The 26,069-nt window shown below is 39.0% G+C and overlaps 2 protein-coding genes across 3 annotated transcripts in view; one reads left to right on the forward strand and one right to left on the reverse strand.

Moving 5' to 3' along the window:
* The window catches only part of SMC1B (structural maintenance of chromosomes 1B), a 35,409-nt gene extending 28,971 nt beyond the window's left edge, over positions 1 to 6,438 (forward strand). The window contains exons 22-25 of the mRNA XM_065643708.1: positions 1,749 to 1,900; positions 2,145 to 2,214; positions 5,947 to 6,057; positions 6,328 to 6,438. Coding sequence (XP_065499780.1) covers positions 1,749 to 1,900; positions 2,145 to 2,214; positions 5,947 to 6,057; positions 6,328 to 6,438 — 444 coding nt within the window. The remainder of the gene's footprint in view (positions 1 to 1,748; positions 1,901 to 2,144; positions 2,215 to 5,946; positions 6,058 to 6,327) is intronic.
* The window catches only part of FAM118A (family with sequence similarity 118 member A), a 33,232-nt gene extending 10,005 nt beyond the window's left edge, over positions 1 to 23,227 (reverse strand). The window contains exons 1-8 of one of the 2 annotated variants that reach the window (XM_065643718.1): positions 23,106 to 23,227; positions 19,231 to 19,286; positions 17,763 to 18,015; positions 16,308 to 16,529; positions 15,556 to 15,684; positions 14,554 to 14,839; positions 11,955 to 11,987; positions 10,489 to 10,572 (exon numbers count right to left, since the gene is read on the reverse strand). In XM_065643718.1, the coding sequence (XP_065499790.1) occupies positions 10,489 to 10,572; positions 11,955 to 11,987; positions 14,554 to 14,839; positions 15,556 to 15,684; positions 16,308 to 16,529; positions 17,763 to 18,015; positions 19,231 to 19,277 (1,054 nt within the window). In that variant the 5' untranslated portion in view covers positions 19,278 to 19,286; positions 23,106 to 23,227. Of the gene's footprint in view, positions 1 to 10,488; positions 10,573 to 11,954; positions 11,988 to 14,553; positions 14,840 to 15,555; positions 15,685 to 16,307; positions 16,530 to 17,762; positions 18,016 to 19,230; positions 19,287 to 22,722; positions 22,788 to 23,105 lie in introns of those variants that run through there. The other variant, XM_065643719.1, reaches the window with a different exon arrangement.
* Between the last annotated feature and the right edge of the window lie 2,842 nt (positions 23,228 to 26,069).

A 26,069-nucleotide genomic window follows, 5' to 3' on the forward strand; every position in this document is an offset into this window, starting at 1 on the left:
GCACATACCTTCTTCCCTAGAATAAATGTTGGACACATCTTGACTTTGCATCACTCTGACACAGCCAGTATTTTCCAGATGCATTAAATAATTGCCAAAAATAAGTAGTTGGGTGCTCGCTTTCTGAGGTCTGTGATGCTGCCGCCTTGATTCGAGCTGTAGCGGTAACCTGGCCAACAGATTATTCTGTGATTAGCTGGGAAACTAAAACTACCCACTAGATAACTAACATAGTAGCTGAAGGAACCTGGTCTCATTGCACTGGAAGAGAGAAATGGTTGTTCTGTGTGTGGCAATTTGCTCTGGTTGGCTAAGCAAAGGGTTAGCTCTGAGTTTTGCTATCAGAGGAGGTGGCCTGGGTTGCAGCTTGAACAGATACTTTTTAAGCAGCCTTATCAACTTTTAATATGAACATTTCTTAATGTTAAAATTGATATTTCTTAATATTATTACAGTAATAACAGTTATTAGTAATGCTTTACTATCTAGTCCAAAAAAAGAGCAGCTTTCATAGACTGAGTTAATTTAACTTCCAGAGATTCTGGACTCAGTACATTTGTGCACTGAACATATTGCTCAGTAAAATTTATTTCATCAGCACATTGTTAGAAGTACTTTAAAAGAGATGGCTGCCTAAGAAATTTTCCATACACATATTCACTGCTGGGTTTGCCACCAATTCTTTTCCATTATTCTTCTGTGGAGAGAGAAATGTTGTCCTTTCATGTCTTGATGAGCAAGGAACGTATGTTATCTCAGGAAGCTACAAAATGATTTTTGGTAACAGTGCCCATACATCTGAAAACTTCATCTTGCATAGATATAGAACTGGGAGATGCATTGCAAGATATTCGACATGTTTACAGCCTGCAGGACATTGTAGTAACAATGACAGGCATTCTCTGACCAGAGAAAAAGAGGAAAATATGCATGCCTCCAACAAAACGAAGATACTGCAAGCACTATATCTTATTTCTAGGACTATTTACCACAGAAATTATTTTAAATAGAAAAACATGTAGTAGTTTGTTCTGTTTTTCTTTTTACTGTTATCTATGATCTGAGAGGAGCCATTTGAACTGAGAGTCAACTATGGAAATTTTTCTTTTTTCTGTATCCACTTGTGCGGAGGAGATATTTTATTGTCTCTTCTATTTAATGGGAAAAATAAACCATGTAGCAATTATTTTATCCACTGTATTTTTTTACTGGTTTGGAAAACAGCTATTCTTTTTAAATAATGCTTTTAATTTTTGGACCTGGGAACCAGGATACAAAGTATAGAGAAAGCCTTTCTAGATCAAAATCTTTCTCCAGCTCAAAGCTAGGTTTTGTAAAACTAGCCTATCACAAAAAGTGTCATTTTTGACATATATTAACTTCCAAACAAGAAAGAAAACTGCTTTTGAAGTCTAAAATTTTGATGATAATTTAAAAGAGGCAATTACATAAAAGGTGATAAAATCAAGCTTATTTAGAATTTGAAAGTTTGTAAATAACAAATATGTGGAGCCATTTCCAAAATGGTTTTGTTAATTAGCCTCCTATCTTGTGGTTCATTAACAAAGGTATATTCACTGGGAAATTTTAGAGTGCTGCTCTTCAGCACAGATTGGCAGGTGGTACCTACAAATGAAGCTAACTTACCAGTTTCAACACTAGCTCAGTCAGTTTTTTTAAACCTAAAAAATATCCATCTTAAGAATTTTATAAATGTCACTAGTAACAATGAATGTATGTGTTTCCAGGCATTCCTTAGTCCTGAAAATCCTGAGGAGCCTTATCTGGAAGGCATTGGCTTTAACTGCGTGGCTCCAGGAAAGCGCTTCATGCCAATGGACTGTTTGTCAGGAGGTGAAAAATCTGTGGCAGCTCTGGCTCTTGTGTTTGCTATACACAGGTAAAAGAAATATTATGGTATTACCCAAGTACATGGCTAAGTGGCAGGAAGACAGACAGTGTTAGACTTACTACGTTAAAAAATCTGCTAAGAAGAGTCTCCAAACACTTACTAAAGTCCTTTATTCTTTACCTGTCATTACTTTTTATCAAAATTTTATGATAGAGTGAATCTCAAAAGTAATTAGAAAGTTATTTAACGTTTTTGCATCAAAATGCAAAATATGGTGTATTTTCTTCTACAGTTTTCGGCCAGCGCCTTTTTTCGTTTTAGATGAGATAGATGCTGCCCTGGATAACACAAACATTGATAAAGTAAGTTGATCCCTTCTACTTTACCATTTTATCAAGAAGATGATATCTTTTGTAGAAGGGTGGCTGCTTTCTTTACAGGTTGTTGGAATAAAGAAATTGATTACACTGTCTTAACCTGTTTTCAGCTACATTGGGTTTAGGACTGAAATAATGGTTTTATGAGATGTTAGACTAGGGCTAGGTTTAAATTCCGAAGTCTAAGTGTGTTTTAACCAGTCCCCAAAATGTGAAGTTGAGAGGATAGGTTAGGAGTGTGAATGTATGCGGCATGACCATGTGTGGTACAGCCTGATGCAAAGGTCACTTGTGAATTGTGTGGTTGGAATTTTTAAGGCGTTTGAATTCCCTTACACTCCCTTCTGCTTCTTAGAGGTATCTGTATGTTGAAAATCAAGTCATTCTATCATTGGAGTATCTATTTTATATAACCGGCCCACTAAATATTTTTACATTAACACCAATTAAGAGCTAACACTCCTGTCATTTTAGTCACCTCAGTTCTTTCTTGATGAAAATACCTTCTTGTCCTCCTCTCAGTTTCTCGTTCCCGTTTTTCTAACAAGTATTCACTATAGCAAAAACTTATGATAGAATACAAATAGTAAAGATTGCCAACTGTAGATATCAGTCTCTGAGAGGAGGAGACTCGATAGAAGGAGATTGTACGTAGGAGAGGAATCAAAAAGATTTCCACATGTGCCTGGATTTTCTTCTGTGGAAACACTCTGTTCCACATAAACTAAGACCAAGCTATATTTCCACTTACAATTAATAGTGATGCCAGTATTGGTAGAACCTAACAAGCAAAAGCAGTTTTATAAACACTGAACTTTTCTTTTTTTTTCTTTTAATTTCCTAATGGAGTTAATGATGCGTCAAGTACTCCAGAGTTTGCTTGGAGGGTACCTCTATAGTAGACAGCTGGGGAAGCCCCCACTACTTGTGCCTGCCAGATAGAATTCCTTCTGAGATTACTGATCCCACATAGCATCGTGAGAAGTGTTTTCCTGAACCCAAGTTCCTTAAACATTCCTTGGGATAGAAGTCCATGGAGGGATATCATTATCATGCACTACTTGCAAGCAGATGATGTGCCCTGAATTTGTTTTAACTCAGTCCAGTGTGTTTCAGCAACACCAGATCAGATGTAATGGGACTGTAGTGAAAATAGTTAAGCAAGCTTTCAGTTTTGGCTCTCTATGACGTGATTAGAAACAAGATTACGCATCAAGGGATCACAAAACACCTCTGTGATACAACCTTTTTAATGGCATGCTTCTCTAGTTACTGGTCTTTTCCTGAAGACCACTATGGCTTAAAAGTCGAAGATAGCGTATTCTGGTTAAATACCAGTATTGTGTTTTCTGAATGTTGTTCTTAATTTTGGAGTCAAATGTATCATGGCTGATGACTTAAGAGTTGCCCAGGCTGCCTCCAAGTTCTCCTTTACTGTCTTTCTTGTCTGCTGTTACACTATTTAATGCTAAATTCAACATTTTTGCCTTTCATCAAAGGTGCAGTGTATTAGGTGATTAGTGTTTCCCATCTCTGCAGACTTCTGAGGTGGTCTCTTGGATACAAATGTAAAATTCTCCATAGTTCTGTCTGGAGCTGGGCAAGGGTTCCAGGTCATACCTGACAAAATTGCTCGTCATTACCTGGATGAGTTTAATTTACCCGCATAAGTTCCTGTTGCAGTTGTTACAGATGCACCAGTTGTCAACTGCATACGCTTCCATGATGTTCATGGTATGGTTACCAGCTTTCCTTAGAGACTACAAAGGGTGTATTATCACAGCTGCCAAGAGGCACAGTCATGAGGCACTTTGTTGCAGTTTGCCTTTCTGAGTAGGTGCATTCGGACACATCTGGCAGAAGAGACACCTGCTTTATACCTAAAAATATGCTAAGCACTGTTCTTCTTCAGAACACTATAAACAAAGTATAGCTGATTTTTTTTTTTTTTAATGCAGCTGGGTTTCTCAATTTAAACATATTTCAAATCTGACTGGTTTTCTTCTCTTCAGGTAAAAATCACATTGATAGCCCACTAAGTGTTTTCAAAAGACAGCCCTTGTGACAGTTGTTAGCCAAATTGTTCCTAGGCTTGTAACCTTCGCTGTTGGTAGCATTTTGACAGTTTGAAAGTATCATATTTCATCTAACACATCAGCAACAATAATGTGTGTTTTTAAGATGTGTATTCCAGAAAATAAAGAACACGAATGCAGAGAGTTTTAAGTGTTGCAAGCTCTGGTCTAATGTATATTTATAAAAATAACATCCATAAATACCACTTTATGACCAAAGAGCAATTACATTTGGATCATATTACACTTTAGGGTTAATCCTGAAATTACCTGTAGTCTACATTAAGCCTTTAGTTGAGTCCTTGGAGCCCATCTAATCTGCCTGGGAAGTTCTGCTGAGTTTCCTGCTTCAAAGTTGAATTGGGCTTCTACGCATTTTGTAACCCTCACAGCTAGAGATGCCCATCTCTCCTAAGGCCGGTGTGGGCTGGCTGCGCAGCCCCTGGCCAGAACCTCCCCTTCGGCTTACTGCCCTTCTGCATGGGCTTGAGGCAGAATTACTAAAAGGGCTGCCGTTTTTTTTAACATAAACAACATGAAGCAGGCAACCTGTGATAACAGGCTGTGCTGTATTAATATGCTTGGAGAGCAGCTGCCCATGTAATGGCAGTGGTTTCCTAGAAAGCTATTTAATTGCCTTCAACATCTATCTAGGTATTGTTTTAAGGAGAGTTAGATTATTCTTTAAGCATGTGTGAAAAGTGTCTTAAATTGCAGAATGAGCAGAAGCAAAACTGTGCTGATCTGCAAGTATAATGAACTTTAATGTTTCCCTACTCCCAAGGTCTTTCATATCTCTTTCCTTATTTGTAAGATGCAGTTGTCACTGGAAAGCACCAAAACCTTCAAACAGAGGAATTAAATACCGCAAGTGAGCAAAAATAATATATAGAACATTGTACGTTGCTAGTACTCATTGTTATCCAAGTTTTATCTTAGAACTAAATCTTTTCCTTTCTGTTTTCTCAGTTCAAGGATTTACTAAAGCAGATCTCCAATAATTTACTTGTAATTATTCCATGAAATGAATGTGAATTATGTAAGTCACTGAAGGCAGTTCTTCTATTAAAAAAATTACTTCCATCACATGTACATTTAACTATGCAGACAAAAGCCAAACTAAAAATGTACTGGTTTTCCTTTATTCAGCATTTAATTTATGTTGTGGGATACTGCTTTATTAAGTCACCAATTTGTAACTTAATATTTGTACCTTTATTTTGCAGATCATTGAAAAAATGTTGCTGTCTGCAGTGAACTAATACATATTTAAGATCTTAGTGTACAGCCAGTAACAACATTTTCACACTTTTTTCCCTTATTCAGGAATTTCCACCTTCCTTTGAAGTTATGTTAAGTAATACACTTTTAATTGGCACTGGCCTTTTTCTGTAACTTTGTTCATTGGAGAGAATATATTTTCTTACACGCTTTCAAAAAGCAGCAAATCTGAGGGGTAGTCTTAAGAACATACAAGGTATCTGCCTTAAGACTGTTTTCTCATTTTACTTGCTTATTTCAGAATTGAATGACTGAATTTTGCAGCCAACGTAGTTCAGTTCTTACATCATCATTCCCTAATTGTAACATGGTCTAAGTCTGCCAGAACTAACATGTTGAAATGTTTGGCTTCTTTCCAAAGGTATCGAGTTTCATTAGAGAACAGGCACATGAACGGTTTCAAATGATAGTTATTTCTCTAAAGGAAGAGTTTTACTCCAAAGCAGACGCATTGATTGGAGTATGTCCGGAGGTAACAATTATTGCCAAATTTTGTTAAATAATACATGCTGGTTTTTGCTGAAGTACTGATTTACACCTTAAATGTTACTGCAGTGAATCACGTACAACATTATGTTACTCGATTTTTAACTACTTTGTGTTCAAAAATACGTGCAGGTACTGGCTTGATGAAAAGATCATTTTGGTAACTCAAGTTTGTTATTGTATCTCATAGTCATTTAGAAATGCCTATTTCAAGTAACAGAAATGTTTTAAATTGTATGATACTTCCTCTTCTCAGCGTGATGACTTTATGTTCAGTCAAGTACTGACTTTGGATCTTACCCCGTATCCAGACACTGATGACCAGGAAAGAAAAGAGAAGCACAAGCACAGTTCTGTTTCAGAATAAAGCACGGATGATTTCGGGGCCAAGTGACAAGAAGCGTGTTTACAGCTGACTGTTACAAATCTGAGTTTGAATGTGGCTGTTAGAGGTTGATACATAAATTTTTACCTTTCAAACCAGTAAGTTTTCTAAAATATTGAAGGAAGTAACTGTTATTCATCAATACAGTTTTGTTAACAAATAAGAGAGAGCCAGAGGTGGCTATGCAAGTATGTATACTCAAAGCATATCTTCCAATGTTTTGGGGTTTTTTTTTGCCTTAAGCTGGAGGATTACAGGTTCACATAAGCGCAGAAGAATAAAGCTCTTGCTTTTCTTATGAAAAGTAACATGTTTAGCCATGGCTCCAGTGCACTGTTAAGGTGTGTGCTACCACTGGTCAAGAGCTTTACAATGTCTCTGTTTCATGTTGCTGCTGCATCTATTTCCCTTCAGATGGGATTATTTCCTGTTTTTCTTAAAAGAACAAGATACTGGAATCCACCCACGATCTTTATCTTTTGTGATGCCCAGCATGACTTGAGTCCTTCATTGCAACCTTCTGAAAATATTAGTTAGCTTTACAGAAGCTCATGATGTATCTCTATAGCTATAATGTAACCTGGAAAACTTCCATCTCTGAGGTATTCTACCCCCCACAAAAGTGGAAAGCATAAAACAGGTGTGAGTCAGATGCTATAGAGGCACCAGCCTTAGAAGAAAGTACAGTGGTTTGCAGTTGAGATTGTTACTATGTAGTTGTCCCAGTAAAGTTTATTTTGATGGCCACGCTTCATCTAGGAGAAGTTACTGAAGTTGTTTGCAGAACACTGAGACAGCTTGAATCACTTTGTCTGGCTTCTGTTCCACCTTGGTGTGTGCTGAAGAGCTTTATTTGGTTTATGGTTGTTCATAATAATTACTTCTTATGTTCCTATACTAGCTTCCTTTTGTTTATTATGTTCCTTATACACATCTACCTTGTAATGTGTTGCTAATACTGTGCTTGTTGCACACAACTGAGGGTGTCTGGACATGTGAGGTTACTGCATAAGGAAGGAACAACGTGAGCAGTAGATTGTGTTCCTGTGGGAACATTTCAACAACATAAATGTGTCCACTTGGGCTGTAGGCAGATGTTTATCACATATTTGTTGTTGCCACATGTTATTAAATAAAATTGTTTACTCTGCATTAACATCAGTCCATTAATTCAGAATCCCTTGTCAGATGTGGAGATACTTAGAGTAGTGTGAAGGGCAAATAGAAGAGCAGCCTCTAGTGATTTTCAAAGACCTGCATCAGTCTGTGTATTGCAAACACAGAAGGCATGGTTTTGTTTCTTGAACCATTTGCTAGGAACAGTTGGTTGAGATACAAAAATACAGTAAAGAATTGATCAGTCTGAAGAATGGTGAAAGCTACACCTTTTAGCTACCATACAAGAATGGTCTATTTGGCTTTAAATATTTTATTAAAAGAGTGTATGCCATCAGAGATTTCCTATCACACTCATTATACAGTTTGAGCAAAACAGAATAATAAATGATCAACAAGTTTGTTTTCAGTAACTATCTTACTCTTATTAAAAAAAAATAGTGGAAAAGGAGCCATCTATGGTAGAGTCAGCACACATCATTTAACATGCCAATTTGTACTGTTAGTTCTTTCACAGTGCTCAAGTAGTAATTTGAAGAGGGCTTTAAACAAGTTAATCTTTCACTGAACAGATAAATGGAACAGACAAGTTTAAGTTCTGTCCCTTTTGACTGTACTTTAAACCCTGAGGTAGCTGCAAGGCAATCCCATCCTTAAGATGACTACAAATATTCTGACGGGGAGGTGGGGCATGGAACAAAACCAAAACTAGGCATTTCTACCTTCTTATCGTATATGTTAGGAATTAAAATAACCCCTTCCTTACTCATCTGCTTTTCAGAATAGAAATAAATGGCACTTGAGTCAGGGGAGGCTGTTTTACAAGCTGCACTTCAGCAGTGCCTACAAAACAGAATAATCATTATTGGCAGGTGTAAGCTGGTCCTCACCGGAGGGAGGGGATGTGATTTCCTAATGTAGCTCTGACTTCAGGCACAAAATAAGGTGCTACATGACTTCAGGGTTGGGCTTAAATAATTGCAGTAATCAGGGTCATATATATAGCTCATCTGATTAATTCTGCTGCAGCTTGAAGCAACAGTTTAAGTGGTCTAAGCTGATACATCAGCATCCAAAATAGCATGACTGATCACTTTTTAAAACAGCCACTTCATGCTGACTAGAGAAGCAAATTTTAGAGGTTAGAGACCTACAGATAATGCTATACCTGATGCTAAAAGACATAATTTTCAGAAGTGATGTATGCATAAATACAATCTCTCAAAGGGAGCGGATGAGTATGGTCTATATTCAGGCTGGTTTTGCTTTTGATTTTTACCCTTTAAAAGACACAGCTGAAACTTTGAGAACTGATACTTGAGTTCCTTAGCAATTACACCACATACTAAAACCCAAGTATGCTTTCCAGGCTGTCAATCATTCTATGAAAGACAAGTGGGTGTTTTCTTCTGGGGTAGAAAAGGTAAGAGTCAGTGTGCATGCATTATTTAAGATTGCTTTTCTAGGCAAAATATATTCAGATCTTTACCTACTTCAGAACAGGGACAGACTTCTACACCACAGAAGCTCTACCCCTCTAAGTAGTTACTGGCCTAGAAAGAAGCATGCACTTCACTTTTAAGCTTTTCGTTGTGCACACATACATACTAGAGAACAACGAGAAACTGTTCTTGTGATGATGTGAGAGTAGAGTTGACATACTCCAATTGAGACAGAAAGATCATCTGACAGACCCATCACTTCCACTCCTTGTAAAACCTTATAGTGTGATGGGATTTCAGAAGGCACAACAGATCAAATACACAAGGAACATGAGCAGAGAAACCTGACTGAAACAACCCTCCAGGGTTGCCAGATACAAATGTGCCTGTATCAGAACAAAGAATGGTCCTGAACATGCTCTCCTGCAGACATTGAGGTGAGAGGCAGCTAACTAGAAAATTTCAGAAGATTATCAGTGTTAGCAACTGGATAGGTAATTATGTCAGTTCAGTAGTGAGAGAGTTTGGTGGTAGGTGAAGTAACAGCACCTCAGAAAAAGACAGTTAATGCAGTGCCTAACTGTAATCCTTTGAGTAGTTCAACTCAAACTTGCACACTAGAAATTGTCTACAGATAGATAATTAGATACTGACTGGTTTTAGTTCTGCTGCATTAAGACTATCCATTATCTGCTTGCTGAGATAACTAGCAGCATACTCTACGATTCAAACAACTGCTAAAATATTTCCACAGAAATACACTGCAAATAGGTCTGTAAGCCCTCATGTATATATGGTATGTCCTTGCTGATACATGACTACTACATCCTTTTCTCCCTATGTGATCTCATGCCTTAACAGACTGACAAATGACAACAAACATTCATGCTAAAAGTGTAAAATAGGTAGGTTATCATGATGCAGGTTCCATAAACATGAAACATTTCCTGTTCCTCACAGTGTCAAGATCTGAATCTGAAGCTTGCAAGCAGCCTTATGCTGACAGACCCCTGAAGACTTCAGCCTCCAGCAGCCTACCCACAGTTGAGCTGATGAGAAAATGAAAACCTCTTCATTTTAAAGGCAACTAACAGTCACAGCTATCCCAAAAGTCATTTCTGACAGATTGAAACATGACCTTTGTTGTGGCTTCACCTTGGTAAGAGCTGGGTCCAACTGGCTTGAAGCACAGGCAGAGAAAACTTGCACCTGCTTGTGAATGACCCTGCAGATACAGTGTTAGTTGTATGGAAGTGCCTGGAGAGCAACTGGTATGACTCTCAAGCTTGACATACATTACACATTTAGAGCCCTAGAAAAGACTAAGATATACAATTTCTATTCCACTTAAAACCATGGAAATACTTAGCTCAAAACTTTCTGTGCAGCAGATGTAAAACACCTACTGTTAAAAAGCTTCTGGGTTGGGTTTTGCACCTTTTTTTTTTTTTTTTTCATTAAATAGTGGGTATACCATTATCTGATTGCTTGATTTTCTTAGGGGAGTCAGTGCCATTTTCTCCTAACTTCCTTTTAGCACAGTCCACGCATGAAGTTCCTGTGGAGAGAGAAGGGAAAATTTTTAAAAAATAAATTAAAAAAAGCAGCTACATATTTGTACTTCGTACAATTTTTGTTACAAGCAGCAAATATTAAGATAAACACAATACTGTTCCACTGAGGTTCTTGCATTTGGATTCTGACCTGTAACACTAACCCTACTGAAAGTCTGCACCAGTTCAGTGATCTCAAGCTCTTCCCTAAGTAAAAACAGGAAGTAGCGAGTTATACAGCTGCCTCTTAAAAAAAATAATTCTTGATTTTGTGTGATAATGCCTGTGGAGTTTACAGGTGAGAAGCTTATTTTAAAAGTTCGGAAAAAAACTCCTGGTATGAGCTACTGTTGAAAGTATAAAGAGAATCGCTGGACAGCAAAAATGAATTGAAGGGAAATTCCTTCAAAATCAGGATATCCGTCACTTAAAACTCTAGATAGTTTTTTTTGGAGAGTATTACAAATCTGTGTTAAGCAATAGTTTTTTTTTTCTTGGTATGCCAAAATACAAGTAAATGGCTGCTAAAATTACTTGAGGGTGCTAATAAGTTATTAAAGGAGCTTTATTTTAAGTAGAACTAGAATAAATTCTACTCAAGGTTTTTGTTTCTTCTCCACTGATGCCTGTTTGTACTTTACTAAAAAAAAAAAAAAAAAGACTCATCTGAAAGACACATAAGCTTAAAATCTAATTAGAATTACAAAACTAATCTCTGACTTTACACCTGCCCACAAGTCTCTTGGACCTTGTCTGCTATTCGACTGTGAAAAAGTGGGGTTTTTTTAATCTATCTCCTGCAACGCCAAAGACCCTTATTTGCAACAACGAAATGATACTTTTATACATTTTTATATTATTTGCAGCAGCAGCACGGGTATCTTAGAAGTATAATCTAAGTTGCAGTCTTGTTCCAAAGAGAAATTGTGCTATTTTATACCATAAATTTGAATGTATTAGTTCTCTGCTTATTCACAGCAGTATCACAAAGATGCCTGAACAACACTTAGCCAAAAAGGAACCTTCAGTACTACACATGCTTGAGATTCATGCTTCTAACCTTCATAAGGATGTAATTCAATAAAGCCAAAACATCATGGATGTCAATATTATCTTAGAACACTCTGATCAGCATTAATAATTTTTATATATATTTTCCAGAGATTTTCCATTCTATCATTTGCCATTTTTTTGACAGCTGAAATCCAGCAGTTATCTGCTAATATGTAAAAATAAAGGAGGGTAGAATGAGAATCTGTTAAGCAGACCTCCAGAGCTAAATCAGAGCACTGCACAATAATAATTTAATTACTTTGTAAATAAGAGACTTAGTTTTATCTCTCTAATAGATTATGGAACTTTCTGTGAAAATAAGAACATTACTTACCCAAAAGTGTTGTGCTGTCCACTCTATCAGCATCTGGAGAAGTGTAAGAAAAGCAACAGTACAAGTTAGCATCCAAGAAGTTCTTATACTTTATGCAACATCCCAAAACAGCAAGGTTGTATTCAGAATCGCATAATGGTTTGGGTTGGAAGTGACCTTAAAGATCACCTAGTCCAATCCCCCTGCCATGGGCAGGGACACCTTCTACTACACCAGGTTGCTCCAAGCCCCATCCAACCTGGACTTGAACATTCCAGGGATAGGGCATCCACAGCTGCTCTGGGCAGCCTGTTCCAGTGTCTCACCATCCTCCTAGTTAAGAATTGCTTCCTTGTATCTAATCTAAACCTCCTCTCTTTTAGTTTAAAACCATTACACCTTGTCCTACAGCTACAGGCCCTGCTAAAACTTTGTTCCCATCTTTCTTATAAGCCACTTTTAACTACTGAAAGGCCACAATAAGGTCTCTCCAGAGTTTTCTCCAAGCTGAACAACCCCAACTCTCTCAGCCTGTCTTCATAGGAGAGGTACTCCAGCCCTTTGATCATCTTTGTGGCCCTCCTCTGGTCTTGCTCCAACAGGTCCCTGGCTGCCTTATGTTGGGGGTCCCAGAGCTGGGTGCAGGACTTCAGGTGGGGTCTCACAAGAACAGAGTAGAGGGGGAGAATCACCTCCCTTGACCCGCTGGTCACACTTCTTTTGATGTACTGTTGGCCTTCTGGGCTGCAAGTGCACATTGTCAGGTCATGTTCAGCTTCAACCAACATCCATGAGTCCTTCTCCTCAGGATTGCCCTGACCCATGTGCAGGACCTTGCACTTGGTCTTGTTGAACTTCAGGATGTTTGCATGGGCCCACCTCTCAAGCCTGTCTGGATCCCTCTGGATGGCATCCCTTCCCTCCAGCATGTTGTCACCAAACTTGCTGAGGGTGCATTTGATCCCATTGTCCATGTCCACAAAGACACTAAATAATACTGGTACTAATACTGACCCTTGAGGAACGCCAGTTGTCACTGGTCTCCTCTTAGACATCAAGCCATTGACCATAACTTGAGTGCAACCATCCAGCCAACTCCTTATCTACCAAGTGGTCCACCCATCAAATCCATGTCTCTTCAATTTAGAAACAAGGATGTAGTGTAGGACAGTGTCAAATGCTTTGCACAAGTCCAGGTGGACAACATCATTTGTTCTTCCCTTAACCGCCAACACCGTAACCCCATTGTAGAAGGTGACCAAATTTGTCAGGCATGATTTGCCATTAGCGAAGCTATACTGGCTGTCACCAATCACTTGTTTTTCATATGCCTCAGCATAGTTTCCAGGAAGATCTGCTCCATGGTCTTGCTGGGCACAGAGGTGAAACTGGCCTGTGGTTTCCCAGATCTTCTTTTTTCCTTTTTTAAAAATTGAGGTTGTGTTTCCAGTTTTGCAGTCACTGGGAACTTCACTGGACTGCCACGACTTCTCAAATATGATAGTGGCTTAGCAACTTCATCTGCAGATTTACAATTCTACCAGGCTGTGATGGCTGCAGCCCAGGCTACCTCCAATCTTGACATTTCCAATAATTCTTCTGCATTAGTGAGCAACAAGTCCAGCAGTGCCTCTCCCCTGGTCAGGCTCTCCATCACTTGTACTAGGAAATTGTCCTCAACACACTCCAGTAGCCTCCTGGACTGCTTGCAGTTCACTGTGCTGCATTTCCAGCAGACGTCCATGTGGCTGAATTTCCCATTCTGTGCTTAATCAGATATTGTGGCTGTATGGGAATGTAGCTGAAGATTTGGCGAGGAGGTTAGTTAAATGTAAATACGCTCAAGTGACTTGCACCTGTCTGTAGAAAAAGCACATACATCACACTAATTGTTTTACTGACCTTGTGTGCTTGATGGGTAGAACCTCTGTGTTAGATAACATAGGCCTGTGAGAAACTCTAGGCACCTTATCACTATGTCTGAGATACTTGTTTTGTTGTGAGAAAGAGCAGGAGGCTGCGCCTGCCTGAAGCCTTGAAATACAGGTGAGCTCAGCAGGCCCAGTGATCTTCCAGCAGGGCTGAACTTACCAGCGCCTGCGTCCCCGCTTGTGTCACTTCTGCCTGGGAGCTTAGGTGCGACTTCGGAGATCCCCCAGTAGAGAAAATAAAACTTGCTCTTTGCAATGCATTCGTGGCCTCTGGCTCTTCTTGCGATGTGCCTGCCTATGTGTACACAGTGGCTCAACAGCTTATCCCACCAGTTAATTCCTTCAACTCTTTTAGTCTCTTTTACTGACATGTCATATTTCATATAATGTACTGTAGTAGTTCAAGCCAAAAGAATACACAAAGTAAACATCTTAACCAAATGCAAACAAAAAGAGAAATTCGGAATTAAAGATTAAATTTGCAAGAGTCGGCAGAGCTTACTGAAAGAAGTTTGACTTCAATTTTGTCACATGTTCCAACTCCGCATGCCATTCATAAGGTAAGATGCCGCGCAGGCCTACTGCTAGCTACACACGAGGTCAGCACCTCAGACCAACTGCTGACCGTCCAGACATGGCAGCCCGCTACGTACCTACTCAAAATTTTCTTATTAAAGAGGATACATTACCTGGACTTCTCTGCTTGCAGATTTGAGCAGTCAGATCTTGTACGTACTCTGGGAATTGTTTAAAGCAGTCCCCATAAGACACTACTTTTATTCCGTGCAGCAGCATATCTGCCTGGAGCTTAAAAAAGTGGTCTTCATTTTCTTTCAGCACCAACATATAATGTTCTAAATCCACTTTATTCTTTACAGTATATAGAAAAAGAGCTTGGAATATCTGATCACGCAGAGTCTCTCCGCAGCCCAAAAACAAAAAAGACTTGGTTCGATATAAATCTTGAAGAACCTCCTGTTAAGAAATATAAACACACAAGAGCTATATTTACTTAAGTAGTCAAAAGCCCCAGGTAAAAAGTTTTAAAATATGTCAGACTTTAAAGGAGAAGCAGAGCAGACATTAAAATGGAAATGAATTAAACATATGTTTTCGGATTAGGGCAAACTGACATTTCATTAGCACTGTTTCTGCAAAAAAATTTACATTCAAAAATCAAAGTTACCATACAAAGTTAAGTACACATGCGAATATTTCCAGTAATGGAATTTTAAATTGAAATAATTATGACAGAATATTAGGCTTCCATTAGGTCAATCTATAAATAAGGAAAATTAATAGTCTTGAACAAAATACCTAAGATATGACATTAAGTCCAGGATCCAGAGCTGGTAACAGCTTAAGCCTCTAAAAATGAAACCAGGCAATCAGATGCTGATGAATCCTTTTATTGGTGTCTAATATTTTGGTGCTAATGTTCTTTTGTGAGATAAATACAAAGAACTCTAAAACTACAACATACAGCTGACGGTTTTGACTGTGATTTACAAAGAAGCAGTATACAAGAACATACATTGCCCTAGCTGGTTTTCCGAATAATACTGCCACTTTTCTGGGTCCAAATCATTTAATCTATATGATTTGACAAAACCCTAGCCATAATGTGTATGCAGTGATTACAATAAAATAGTTTCACAAAATATAGTAAAAATTTTAAAGATCACACGAACCATGACTTCAGGATCTTGAGTAACATCTTTATATCCCGAGGGATCCAGCACCATTCCACAGGGATCTGTATATAAGCCATGAATATGAAGAACTCCATATTTTATATGCCCTCTCGCCCACTGAAGAACCTGAAGCAAATCATGCAAGTTACATTCTTTAGTTACACTATCATATGCTATAACTAAGATTCTGCAAAAATACAGAGCTTTCCTAACTTATAAAACTACTTTAAGCAGAAATAACATATTTTGCACTTTTCTGCAGCAAAAGATTATTTTAATTAGTAATTACACAGCTTGCTTTAAATTGTAACAAAGAGATGATTGCTGATACTGAAGATATCTCTGGCTTTTTGGTTTAAACAAGCATTCATCAAGAAGCAAGTTCCAGCAATGCTGATGGAAAAGATATGAACAACAAATCAACTACCAGCTTGGTGAAACCATATAAGTGATTGTAACAGTTACTTCATGTAAGTTAAATAAGTTTGTGGGTTTTTTCCAGGGAGTGAGGGGCAATTGGCTAATAAATGTGTCATTGAAATCTTGCTTGGTAACCATTACCAGATTATTCAGAACAAAAAAGATACAGAATATAAATGTGTGTGCATCTGCTGTTAGCTTATAGACATGCTTTACCAATTAGGAAGTTTTAGCCTTGACTGTCTTTGAACAGGAAAACATCTTTCAATCAAGCTTACAAGCTGTCTTCCCTTACAATAAATCTAAAACTTTTACTGCTCTCATCATACCTTATCCTTATCTTTCAAGTCTAAAGATTCCATAGGTTTACCCTGTTGCTGACCAAAAATTTCAAGTAAATTATCATAGTTTGTAGTCAGAACCATTGTGCCTCTCTCCATGAGTCTCAGGATTGATTGCAGAACAACAGGATTCTGAATGTGTTGCTCTAAGTTATCAAACACCTCCATTAAGCAATCCTGGAAGAAGCTGGGCTTCGTATCCCCAGTACGCTGAAGGGAGAAAAAGATAAACACTTCATAAGGACCATGTGTACCATTATTAATGCCTACAACAGAAAACCCATGTTGTTTGTCTACTTAATGCCAAAGCACTTCCTTAGAAGAGGGCTTGCTTAGTACACCAAGTATAAAGGTACAAAAGGTACAAAACCATCAAAAACAATCTCAAATTATTCCGGTGCTTTTGCCTCCACTTAATGTAACCAGACTATTATTCTGAGCTTTCTCAAGGAAGCTTGTAATACAGGCACAACAAAACTATTTTGCTAATGCTCACTCATCGCTTCTAAACAAACATCAAGGTAGTCCTTCCTAAAAACGCAGGCTGTGTTTGCCCTGAGCATCTGTTGAGACTGACAGGAACATGCAACAATTGCATAAAATACACAGGCTTCCTATTCATTAAATTGTATTACGCACAGAACAAATGCCTGTTAATAAACCAAATATAGTTACTGGCCTAACTACATGGAAACCTCACCTTTCTCAGAATGCTTTTACTGTTTTGAAAATCAGTATACTAAAATTAGCACTCCCTGGATTCAGAGTCTGGGATATACTATTAGAGGGGCTTTTTTTTTTTCCTAGCTGGTTGAGAAAAACATATTCATCATTAAATCTGCTGCAAAGCCTAACCATACATGCAGACTCCTCCCAAAATTTGCCTGTAGAAAAGCTCACTCACCACGTGTTTGAAAATACTCAATACATCCTACAACTGAGCAGTATATATGTCACCCTAAATTTTTTAACTAGAAGATTTGGCAAACCTAAAACCACAATTTGAAAATCTCTGGGACCTAAAAATGAATGGCTGAGGAACAGGGTATGTATGGAGTGTCTTCAGTGAAGTGCAAACTGCAGCAGTGATTACGTTTGTGTGATCTAAGGCTATCAGTAGGGTCAAGGTCTACCGATATTTTCAAGGTCTCTCTAGTTTTAGCCAGCAGAGCTATAAATTCCTCTTTCCGTTTCAAGAAACATTATGGAGAATATTTAATGGTCAGGATTCTTGCTTGCATTAGTTATGATGAAAGCTTACTTACACTAAAAACCAAGGATTTTTTAGCCTCTTCAAAAGAGACAGTGTACTACATGATTACCATGAAAAATTCCATTTTTACCTGAAAAATTTCAACTTTTCAAACGCTGAAAAGAATTTTTCTTGATGACAAAATAAAAGTATGTAATGATTTTAGAAATCGATATTATAAACATACTCACTGGTGACATTTTCCTGATGAGATCATGTGCAACCACAAGCAGGTCTCTATCTTTGATTACTTTTTTACGAAATTCAGCAACATCTCCCGGATGAAGCACCTCCAGCTGTTCAGCTGCTTCAATTACAGCCTCGATGCAGCCCCTCCAGGAGCACAGCGCTGGGATTCCTGGTGCTACTGCAGCACTTACTCCCGTTCCAATTACAAGAAGAAGGTCCCGAGGCTGCTTTCTTATTAGACTTTTTAAGAATTTTCTTTCAAAAAACAAAACAAAAATCTTCATTTATTTTACTGTGCATTTTCTAACTTGTCTGAAGATCTCATGACCAACTCAAGAAGTCCATAAGAACTATTAACGCTTGTGCAAAATACTAACCAACCAAAACAAACTGAGTTCTACATTTCTATGCAGAAGAATGGCATTGGCAGCAGTTCACCGACTTCCCCAGACGGACAATTTACTTTAAGTCTTTTTAGACAAGTAAGCTTGCATAATTAATTTAAGCCAAAAAAATGGCAACAACTTCAAATCACTAATGTCTTTGAGATCTAAATTGACAATTACCAATTTTCAGTCCACTGGGCTAACCAAACACCATTTCAAACGAAATCTTGAAAAAAGTAGTCAAAGGGCCATCCAATTTTTTACTTAACACGTGTGATAGAAAGCAAGTAGAACTATTTCAAAGGGACAAGTCATGGTATTTCAAAGAAACAAATCTTTGTTTTTTTCTGGGAAAAAAAGCAGTATCTTTTCTTCTCACTTTAGGATACATGAACATAAGAACATTCATGCTTGTTCAGATCAAGGGTTCATCTAGCCCACTGTTCAGGTGTTACTAACCACAGATGACTCTCAAAGGGATATTTGGTTCTATGTCAGTATTCACTAGGCAAGCCAGCACAAGACACTGTCGAGGAAGCCTGGCTTTCACGATTACTTTGCAAAGAAGTTAAAATGCATTTAAACCATATGGTGAAATCGCTGTATACAAACAAGGATTTCACTAATACATAACCTTAGAATTCCCTGCACTTTCAAAACTACCTTCACAGATTTTTCATTCCTGTTAATCTGGCAATGTTGATGTTTAACACCTCTTATTTTACAATCCTCTGAAACTATCTAAAGCTATAACGTTTAACTTGAAATGGCCTCAGGCAAAGCAATTAATAAACATATAGATAAGGTTGCTAGCTAATGCCTACAAAGGATATGTTGCTGACAATCTCCATGGCCTCCTGCTACGTTCAGCACAAACTGTTTCCTCTCAACAAGCATATTACTCCTTATAAACAGCTTAACTGAGTATGAAGTACACAGTCAGTGGAAAAACAAGTTTCCGTGATAATTTCAAGTTTTCAAACATGATGTTGTTCTCCTATCAAATTTTCAGCAATGTATTTCCACTGTGTTTTCAGATTTTCATTAAGAGACAGTTTTGTATAAACTTCGCAACACAAGTTACCTGGATTTCTGCTCACTTCTAGTTGTTGATTGTTCTGATGAATCCATCTCTGAGCCCTAAGTAAAACAAAAAGTAAAATAATTCTTACTGCTTCTATCTTTAAAAAAGCCAAAATTAAAACCAGAAGTATTACTAATAGCATTTTCTATTTATTTTTATCAAGTATTTTAAAATCAAGACTCTGTATGTCACATCCCAGGTAAGCAACACACTGACAGAAACAAAGCTGACAAAGTATGAGTGTGAAAACCTGCTACAACTCCATTTAAACTCTGTCAATTGATATTGTGAAGCTAACAGAGGTATGGCTATTCATGCAGCTGAAAAATACTTGTGTCGAAATTTAAGATAAAATTTAGCATACCCACTAAAATGTTAATTCAAGTAAATGAATGCATTTCTTGAATTTATTTTTTTCATAATAATCAGTTGATTCAACCAAGTTTGTGGAAACTGGACTTCTGCAACACATGATCATGAGAGGCCCTCCACCAACCACCTGACTACTTTACCAGACCATATAACATTCAGCAAATGGTCTTCGGACCGATTCTTACAGCCATACATTATTTCCAAAATTTGAATAAAGGAATACCAAGAATTCATTCATCTTTTCTACAATTTCATCAGATTCTGACATGTGAGGCAGAAAGCTGTACTTTTTAGACAACATAAACCAAGGAAAAAAAAACCCAAACTAAAAGGATTATACTTTCAAAAATCGTACAAATCTTACATTATAGAGCACTACAGGATCCCACTGTACTGGTAAATCTATATCTACAGCTATTTCCTACATACTAATAAAGAGATGAAAAACATTTACATTCTTGACAGAAAAATATATTTTCCCAAAACCAAGCTTATATACAAAATAAAACATTAAATTTAACATATCATTAAAAAAAATCCCTTTACAAAACCAATTTTGCACAGGAATCTGAAAGAATTCCATTTTGAGGTATCAGACACTTCTAGTATGGTGTACGGTGTATCCGTCTCATATGGTACCTACATACACAGATTTTAGAGCATTGTGTGTTCTGAAGAACTCAGTTCAGCCTAAAACAAGTACTTCATTTTTATTACCATAAACTAAATTACACATTCCTAACACTCGAACATTGTAGACATGACACAAATAGAAAAAAACCACACTTATTTCCAAAAGACAAGTTCATAATTTACCAGGAGACTAATTAAAACTGTAAAGCCAATTAGCAACTCCTATTTCTACTGTACAGCTAGCTTAACCACGCAAGGTATCTAAGAAAAGTATCAAGGTGGAAGCTACAATCCTCACTGCAAAACCCTGTCAGTTGTCATCTTGTGTGCCCTGTTCATGCTAACAGACCCAGGAGAAACAGAATTAGGAGCAAGGATCTGAACAACTACTTCGCTTTAAACCACAGACTTTAACAAATTTGTAATTCTAACATGTAGCTCATTGAAATTCTACATTTAGAAGGCAGAACAAGTTTGAACTATTCACTCAGTTAAAATGTGTGGTTAAAATAAAGAAAAATTCAGCTCCCAATTGTAAACCTAGAATCGAGACACTGGAATTATTCTAGGTTTTTACTGTTATCGATGTTACAATTGTCTCTAGTACTCTGAAGTCCATGAAACCACAAACATTTGCCCAAGGGTCCATGATATAAACATGATATATCCAATATATAAAACCATAAAAAAACAGTACCTATATAATGAAGAATCCTGGCTCTCTCCCCGTCCTGAAATCCATATGATATAGACATTTATTGGCTTTATTTTGTCTGCATCATCTCTACCCTGGATTTGTGATCTGCTACAAAACTCCTCCTCCTTGCAAGAAGCTCCTTCATGAAGGGTAATATCCAAATTATCATCCTTCTATAACAACCTCAAAGTATAGAAAATTTTCTTTTAGTCTCTCCCTCCAACAACTTTCTCAAGCCAACTTAAATCTAAAGCATAAAAAGGACTGCGTCTTGGCAACAGAATTTGGCTACAGTATCGTCACTTAGAAATCCCCAAGTTTCATTACATTAATTCTTGGTTTTGTTTTTATAAGGATGTATGGGTTTTTTTGGCTTTGAAACACATCTTAGTTTGTGGCTGGGGAGACTGCAGACCTGAATCCCTCAAATAAGCATTCTGCCAGACTCCATGGCTCATAAAGGCTACTTGCCAGCTCTCAGGCTCATATGCTGAAAGCTAATTTGAAGCAAGAGGCCGAAGTTCGGACATCATCTGACAAGAGAAAAAACACCCTACAACAGAGAGAAATCAGCATTGCTGAGGAAAGCACACAGATCTCTTCTGCAAATGCACCCAAGATGTCTTTTCAAGTGGAAAAATCTTGTTGTATTTATTTTCTCCATGCTCCCTTCCTTCACCAACAGTATCCTACAAAGGTGCTATACTACCATCTAAAGAATGTTAGCACATTCAAGATTCAGAACAATAACTTATCTAGAGCAAAACACTTTATATATGGAAAAAAATATTGAGTTCACGATACACAAACCACATACGAAAGAAGCACAACTTATTTCTTCTGGAAAAGATGGTATTATTTTATAACCCCATCCAGCAAAGTATTGGGGAAAGAATCCCCAAGAAAGCTTTAATAGTTACATTAGTAACATACCAAAATTATAAAACATGCATCTCACCACAGGATGCTGTCAGTACCAACATTTTAGACCCCATTGTTTCCTTTTATCCCTCAAAGTTGCTTTCTGGAAGCAAAAGTTGTGTGAATAAGTGGCACCAATTATCATCAACAGATAGTAGCTAAATGGCTGCAAATGATAAAGGTCAAATTTCTCCCCTCTTTTGAGTACTGCGTAATTGTGGATAGTCTTGAATATTATTTTGTTAGATGTAATAAACACTTCTTCAATGAGCATACCTAGAAAAACAGAAGACCTAGGCACTGGCATTCAACACTGGACTCGTTTTAAAAAGACACGTTAGACTAACCAAAGGTGTGCACAGTTGCTTTTCAATAACCTTTCCTTACAGAAGCCTGGACATCAGACCCAGCTATAATGCAAATACACCTGAAAACACTGAAGAGGAGCTGGGTCTTCACCCCAAACACAAGGAGAGTTCATCGGGCCTAATTCTAACTTCGTGTTTTCTTCCTGTTCAACTTAGTTTTATTTAAGGACCTACACATGAAATAAAGAGCTCTATTCACTGACTGAAACTTCAAGTCAACGGTTTGATTGAACCAAACGATTTTTCCAGGCAGTTTAATATAGGAAATCAGCCTAAATTATCCAACACAGAGAAACACCCAGCAAAGAAAGCCTCCTTCCCCTGCCCGCCCCAAGGGCCCGCTGACTCTCCCGCGAATGAAAACAAGCAGCAGGGCTGGGCAGCACAGCAGGTCTTCCTCAAATAAATTCCCTGTCTCCCTCCGGTAACGGAACCGGCGTTACCCAGCGCAGCGAGCGAGTACGGCGAGATGCTGCCGGCGTACACCGGCCCCTCCCTCACCTGCGAGTCAAGAGGAGCCGCTCCGCTCCCCCAGCAACGCTGCCGGCACCAGCGGGGCTGGAAGCCCTGCTGCCGCCTGACCCGCCCGGGCACCACGGCCCCTCAGAGCAGCCCGGCGGCCGTTACGTCGCGGCCGTTACCTCACGCAGCCGGAGCGGCGGTTCGCGCCAGCAGCACGCGCCGCCCCGGCCACCCGCCGCGCAGAGCCCTGCGGCCGCCACCCCCCGCACCCGGCCGCGCCCGGCCTTGTGGCCCCAAAGGGGACGGCTGTGGACAAGGCGGGGGGAGGATGGCGGCGGCGAAACCAGGCGCGGAGCCGAGCGGTGACACCGGTGTACCCCCCCCCCACCCGCCGGCACAGGGCCAGACGCCGGCGCCGTTACCTCATGGGAGCGGCCTCGCTCTGCCGCACCCCCGCCGCGCTCCGCCAGGGCGGGGCCACCGGCACGACGCTCCCGCCGCGGCCACCGCCGCTCCCGCCGGCGGCGTCGTCCCTGCCTCAAAGCCTTCCCCGCCCGCCCGGAAACAGCCGCCCCAGGAGCAACATTCCGCCCGAGGCCCGTTCCGGGCCTGGCCGCACGGCAGCAGCCGCCGCTCTGAAACCTGCGGGAGGAACGCGAACCTTTTCGCTCCCAGCTGTGCAAGGGTGAAGAGATCCGCACCTCCCCGGCAGCGCTGGGCGAGCCGCTCCGTGCTCCTCCGCCTGCGCTCCTCCTGAGGTGGAGACGGGCACCGCTGGCACACCCCTGAGATGCTTGAAACTGTTTACACGCAGAAATACAAACTAGCAGTCTGCAGATCTGTGTGAAGTAGAAGAATCGATTGTCAGTTACAGGAGAAGGGGAACAGGTAAACTTGAAGGTCAATGGGTTTAGTGTGATGAAAACATGTAGATGATCGTAGAATCATAGAATAGTTTGGGTTGGAAGGGACCTTCAAAGGTCATCTCATCCAATCCCCCTGCGACGAGCAGGGACATCTTCAACTAGATCAGGTTGCTCAGAGCCCCGTCCAGCCTGGCCTGGAATGTCTCCAGGGATGGGGCATCTACCACCTCTCTGGATCAGACAGAAGTATTAAAGACTAAAAGTATTAGGGTGAGGACAAATCAACACAAACCAGCAAAAAGAGACTGTAGTATTACCTTTAGTGGTTCTGCTGAAGACTGGGCTTGGCTGCCGGTGCTGGCCGAGGCATCCCCAGATGTGAAGCCTTGGGTGCCGACAGCTGGCGGCTGGGTGACCCAAAGGGTCACCTACAGTTCCCCTACAGCTGGCTTGCCTCAGCTGTTCACAGCTGAAAGCCAACAGCCAAACCTCTCCTCTGCTTCAAATCAAATTGCTTTAATTGCTAGGTTTTTTTCTTTTTTGTAAGTTTTCAGTCTTTTAAAGTCAAAGCCTAAAAACTCAAAAGTTCCTTCACCATTACACTAAGGCAGTCAATTAACAATATTTAGCTGGGTTCCACCACATTTTCTAACAGCAGTGCCCAGTTTTCTTTGGAGTGCTGTAGATTTAGTGAGCCAACCCCAGGAGAGGAGTCAGCTTTGTATGAAAACCAGGCAGTCAGCTGTGAAAAGGCTGATAATTGAGCTTAAGGATACTTACTGCTGAATAGTACTTCCCAAATTCCCATTGCAAAACTGTGTTGAAAATGTGGCATTCTCTGATTTTAATTTCTTAACTGGAGTTTTCAAAACTACTCATGATACACTTTTGCAGACTTTTGAAGACTTGACGTACTTACTGGCATAAGCTTCCCAAACATAGGTCTTAAAAAGTTTTCTTTGTTTCTCTAGTCAGTCACTTCTATTGTTTTGGGGTAGAATTGTGGTTCACAGGTTTTGCATGCCTATATGATGGATTTGAACGTTGTCTTTTGTTTGTTAAATGTAAGCGTTGTATTGATATTTTACTATAGTTTAGGAAGAATTTTGGTAACGATGGCTAGTTTTGCAGATGAAACAGAAACCCACTGTTTTCGCTCTATATCTGGTGTTAACTTTTGGCAAGTATAGTTGTGTTGACTGCACTGACTTCACTTTGAATTTGCATAAGAACATTTTGTCTTTGTGAACTGTCCATGTAATATTCCCTAGACATCACTTCTCACTTTGTCTTTTTTTTTATATTACTACATTGCAGTGTCCCTAGAAAGGCATAACAAATATTTGAAGCATCATATTCATACTGATAAGGAAGATGGAGGATGGGATCAGAGAGAACAGGAAGGGAGAAGAAAGAATGTAACAACAGTCTCACCCGAGCACTGAAGTTTGGTTGAGTTAGAGAAGCTTTGCAATGCTTCTTGCTCTTTGCCTTTCACCTTCGCTACTTCAGGCAGTCAGCAAGGCATTTTAACATGCTGACTCAGTAACCTTGAAGGTCAAATATCTTGTGTTTTAAAAGAACCAGGTGATATTCTGCTCTCTGAACCCCAGTAACTATGTGGGAAGTCCAACTTGGAATGCTGTTTGACACTGCACTGTAATAATGTTGGAATGTGTTACTGAATAATTTGCTGGATATCTTAGAATATTTTGTCAGCTGTTGGAGATGGGAGTCACAAAGGCTTGCTAAATATTTTCGTGAACCTGAGAAGCAAGGTCAGACCCATCATGTACATTTACAATACATAGTATTCTTCTTTGTTTTGCTTTAATTTAAAAATATGAAAGGAAATATTTGTGAAGAAAGGCCCTCAGAAACTTTTCCATTTTTCAGTCTGAATCAGTTCATTTGATAAATATTATTACCTTTTCCTGTAAGTTTTGCTCCCTTTATATCCTTAGGCTACAATAACTGTTATTTAAAAACCCCAACAGTACTCACAACAATAATAAATTATGTAAACTCCAGATTCCTTTGCAAGGGGTTAGGAAAGTCACTAAGGACAAAGAATATCAATACTTTTCAATCCAATATGATCCAAAAGTAGCCATATAAAATACAGTCAAACAGAGGCTTAGTATAGTTTTTCAAATGTATAACAAGAGTCAACAATGTATTATTTTTTATTATATTTCCTTGTTATTATTCAAGCTGTATGAGAGAAGCAAACACCATTACAAGAAAACGGGCATAAAGTTCAGTAGCAAATGTCACAGAAAAGGATGATGAAGCATGTTGAAAACTGTAAGCTTTGAAATAGGAAGGAGTTTCTTTGAAGAAACAACCAAGAGAGGCAAGTACAGTTGCTTACAGACGAGAAACTCTGAGAGGTAGAACACATATTTTAAATGAAATAACTACAGAAGCTTACCACTTGATTCAACCTAAGATTTGTCCCTTGTATTATAGTAAAATCATGTATTTATCTGAGTGTACTAAACAATACATTAATTCAGT

The sequence above is a fragment of the Caloenas nicobarica genome, chromosome 1 (assembly GCF_036013445.1).
Source record: "Caloenas nicobarica isolate bCalNic1 chromosome 1, bCalNic1.hap1, whole genome shotgun sequence".
In the NCBI taxonomy this organism is placed as follows: domain Eukaryota; kingdom Metazoa; phylum Chordata; class Aves; order Columbiformes; family Columbidae; genus Caloenas; species Caloenas nicobarica.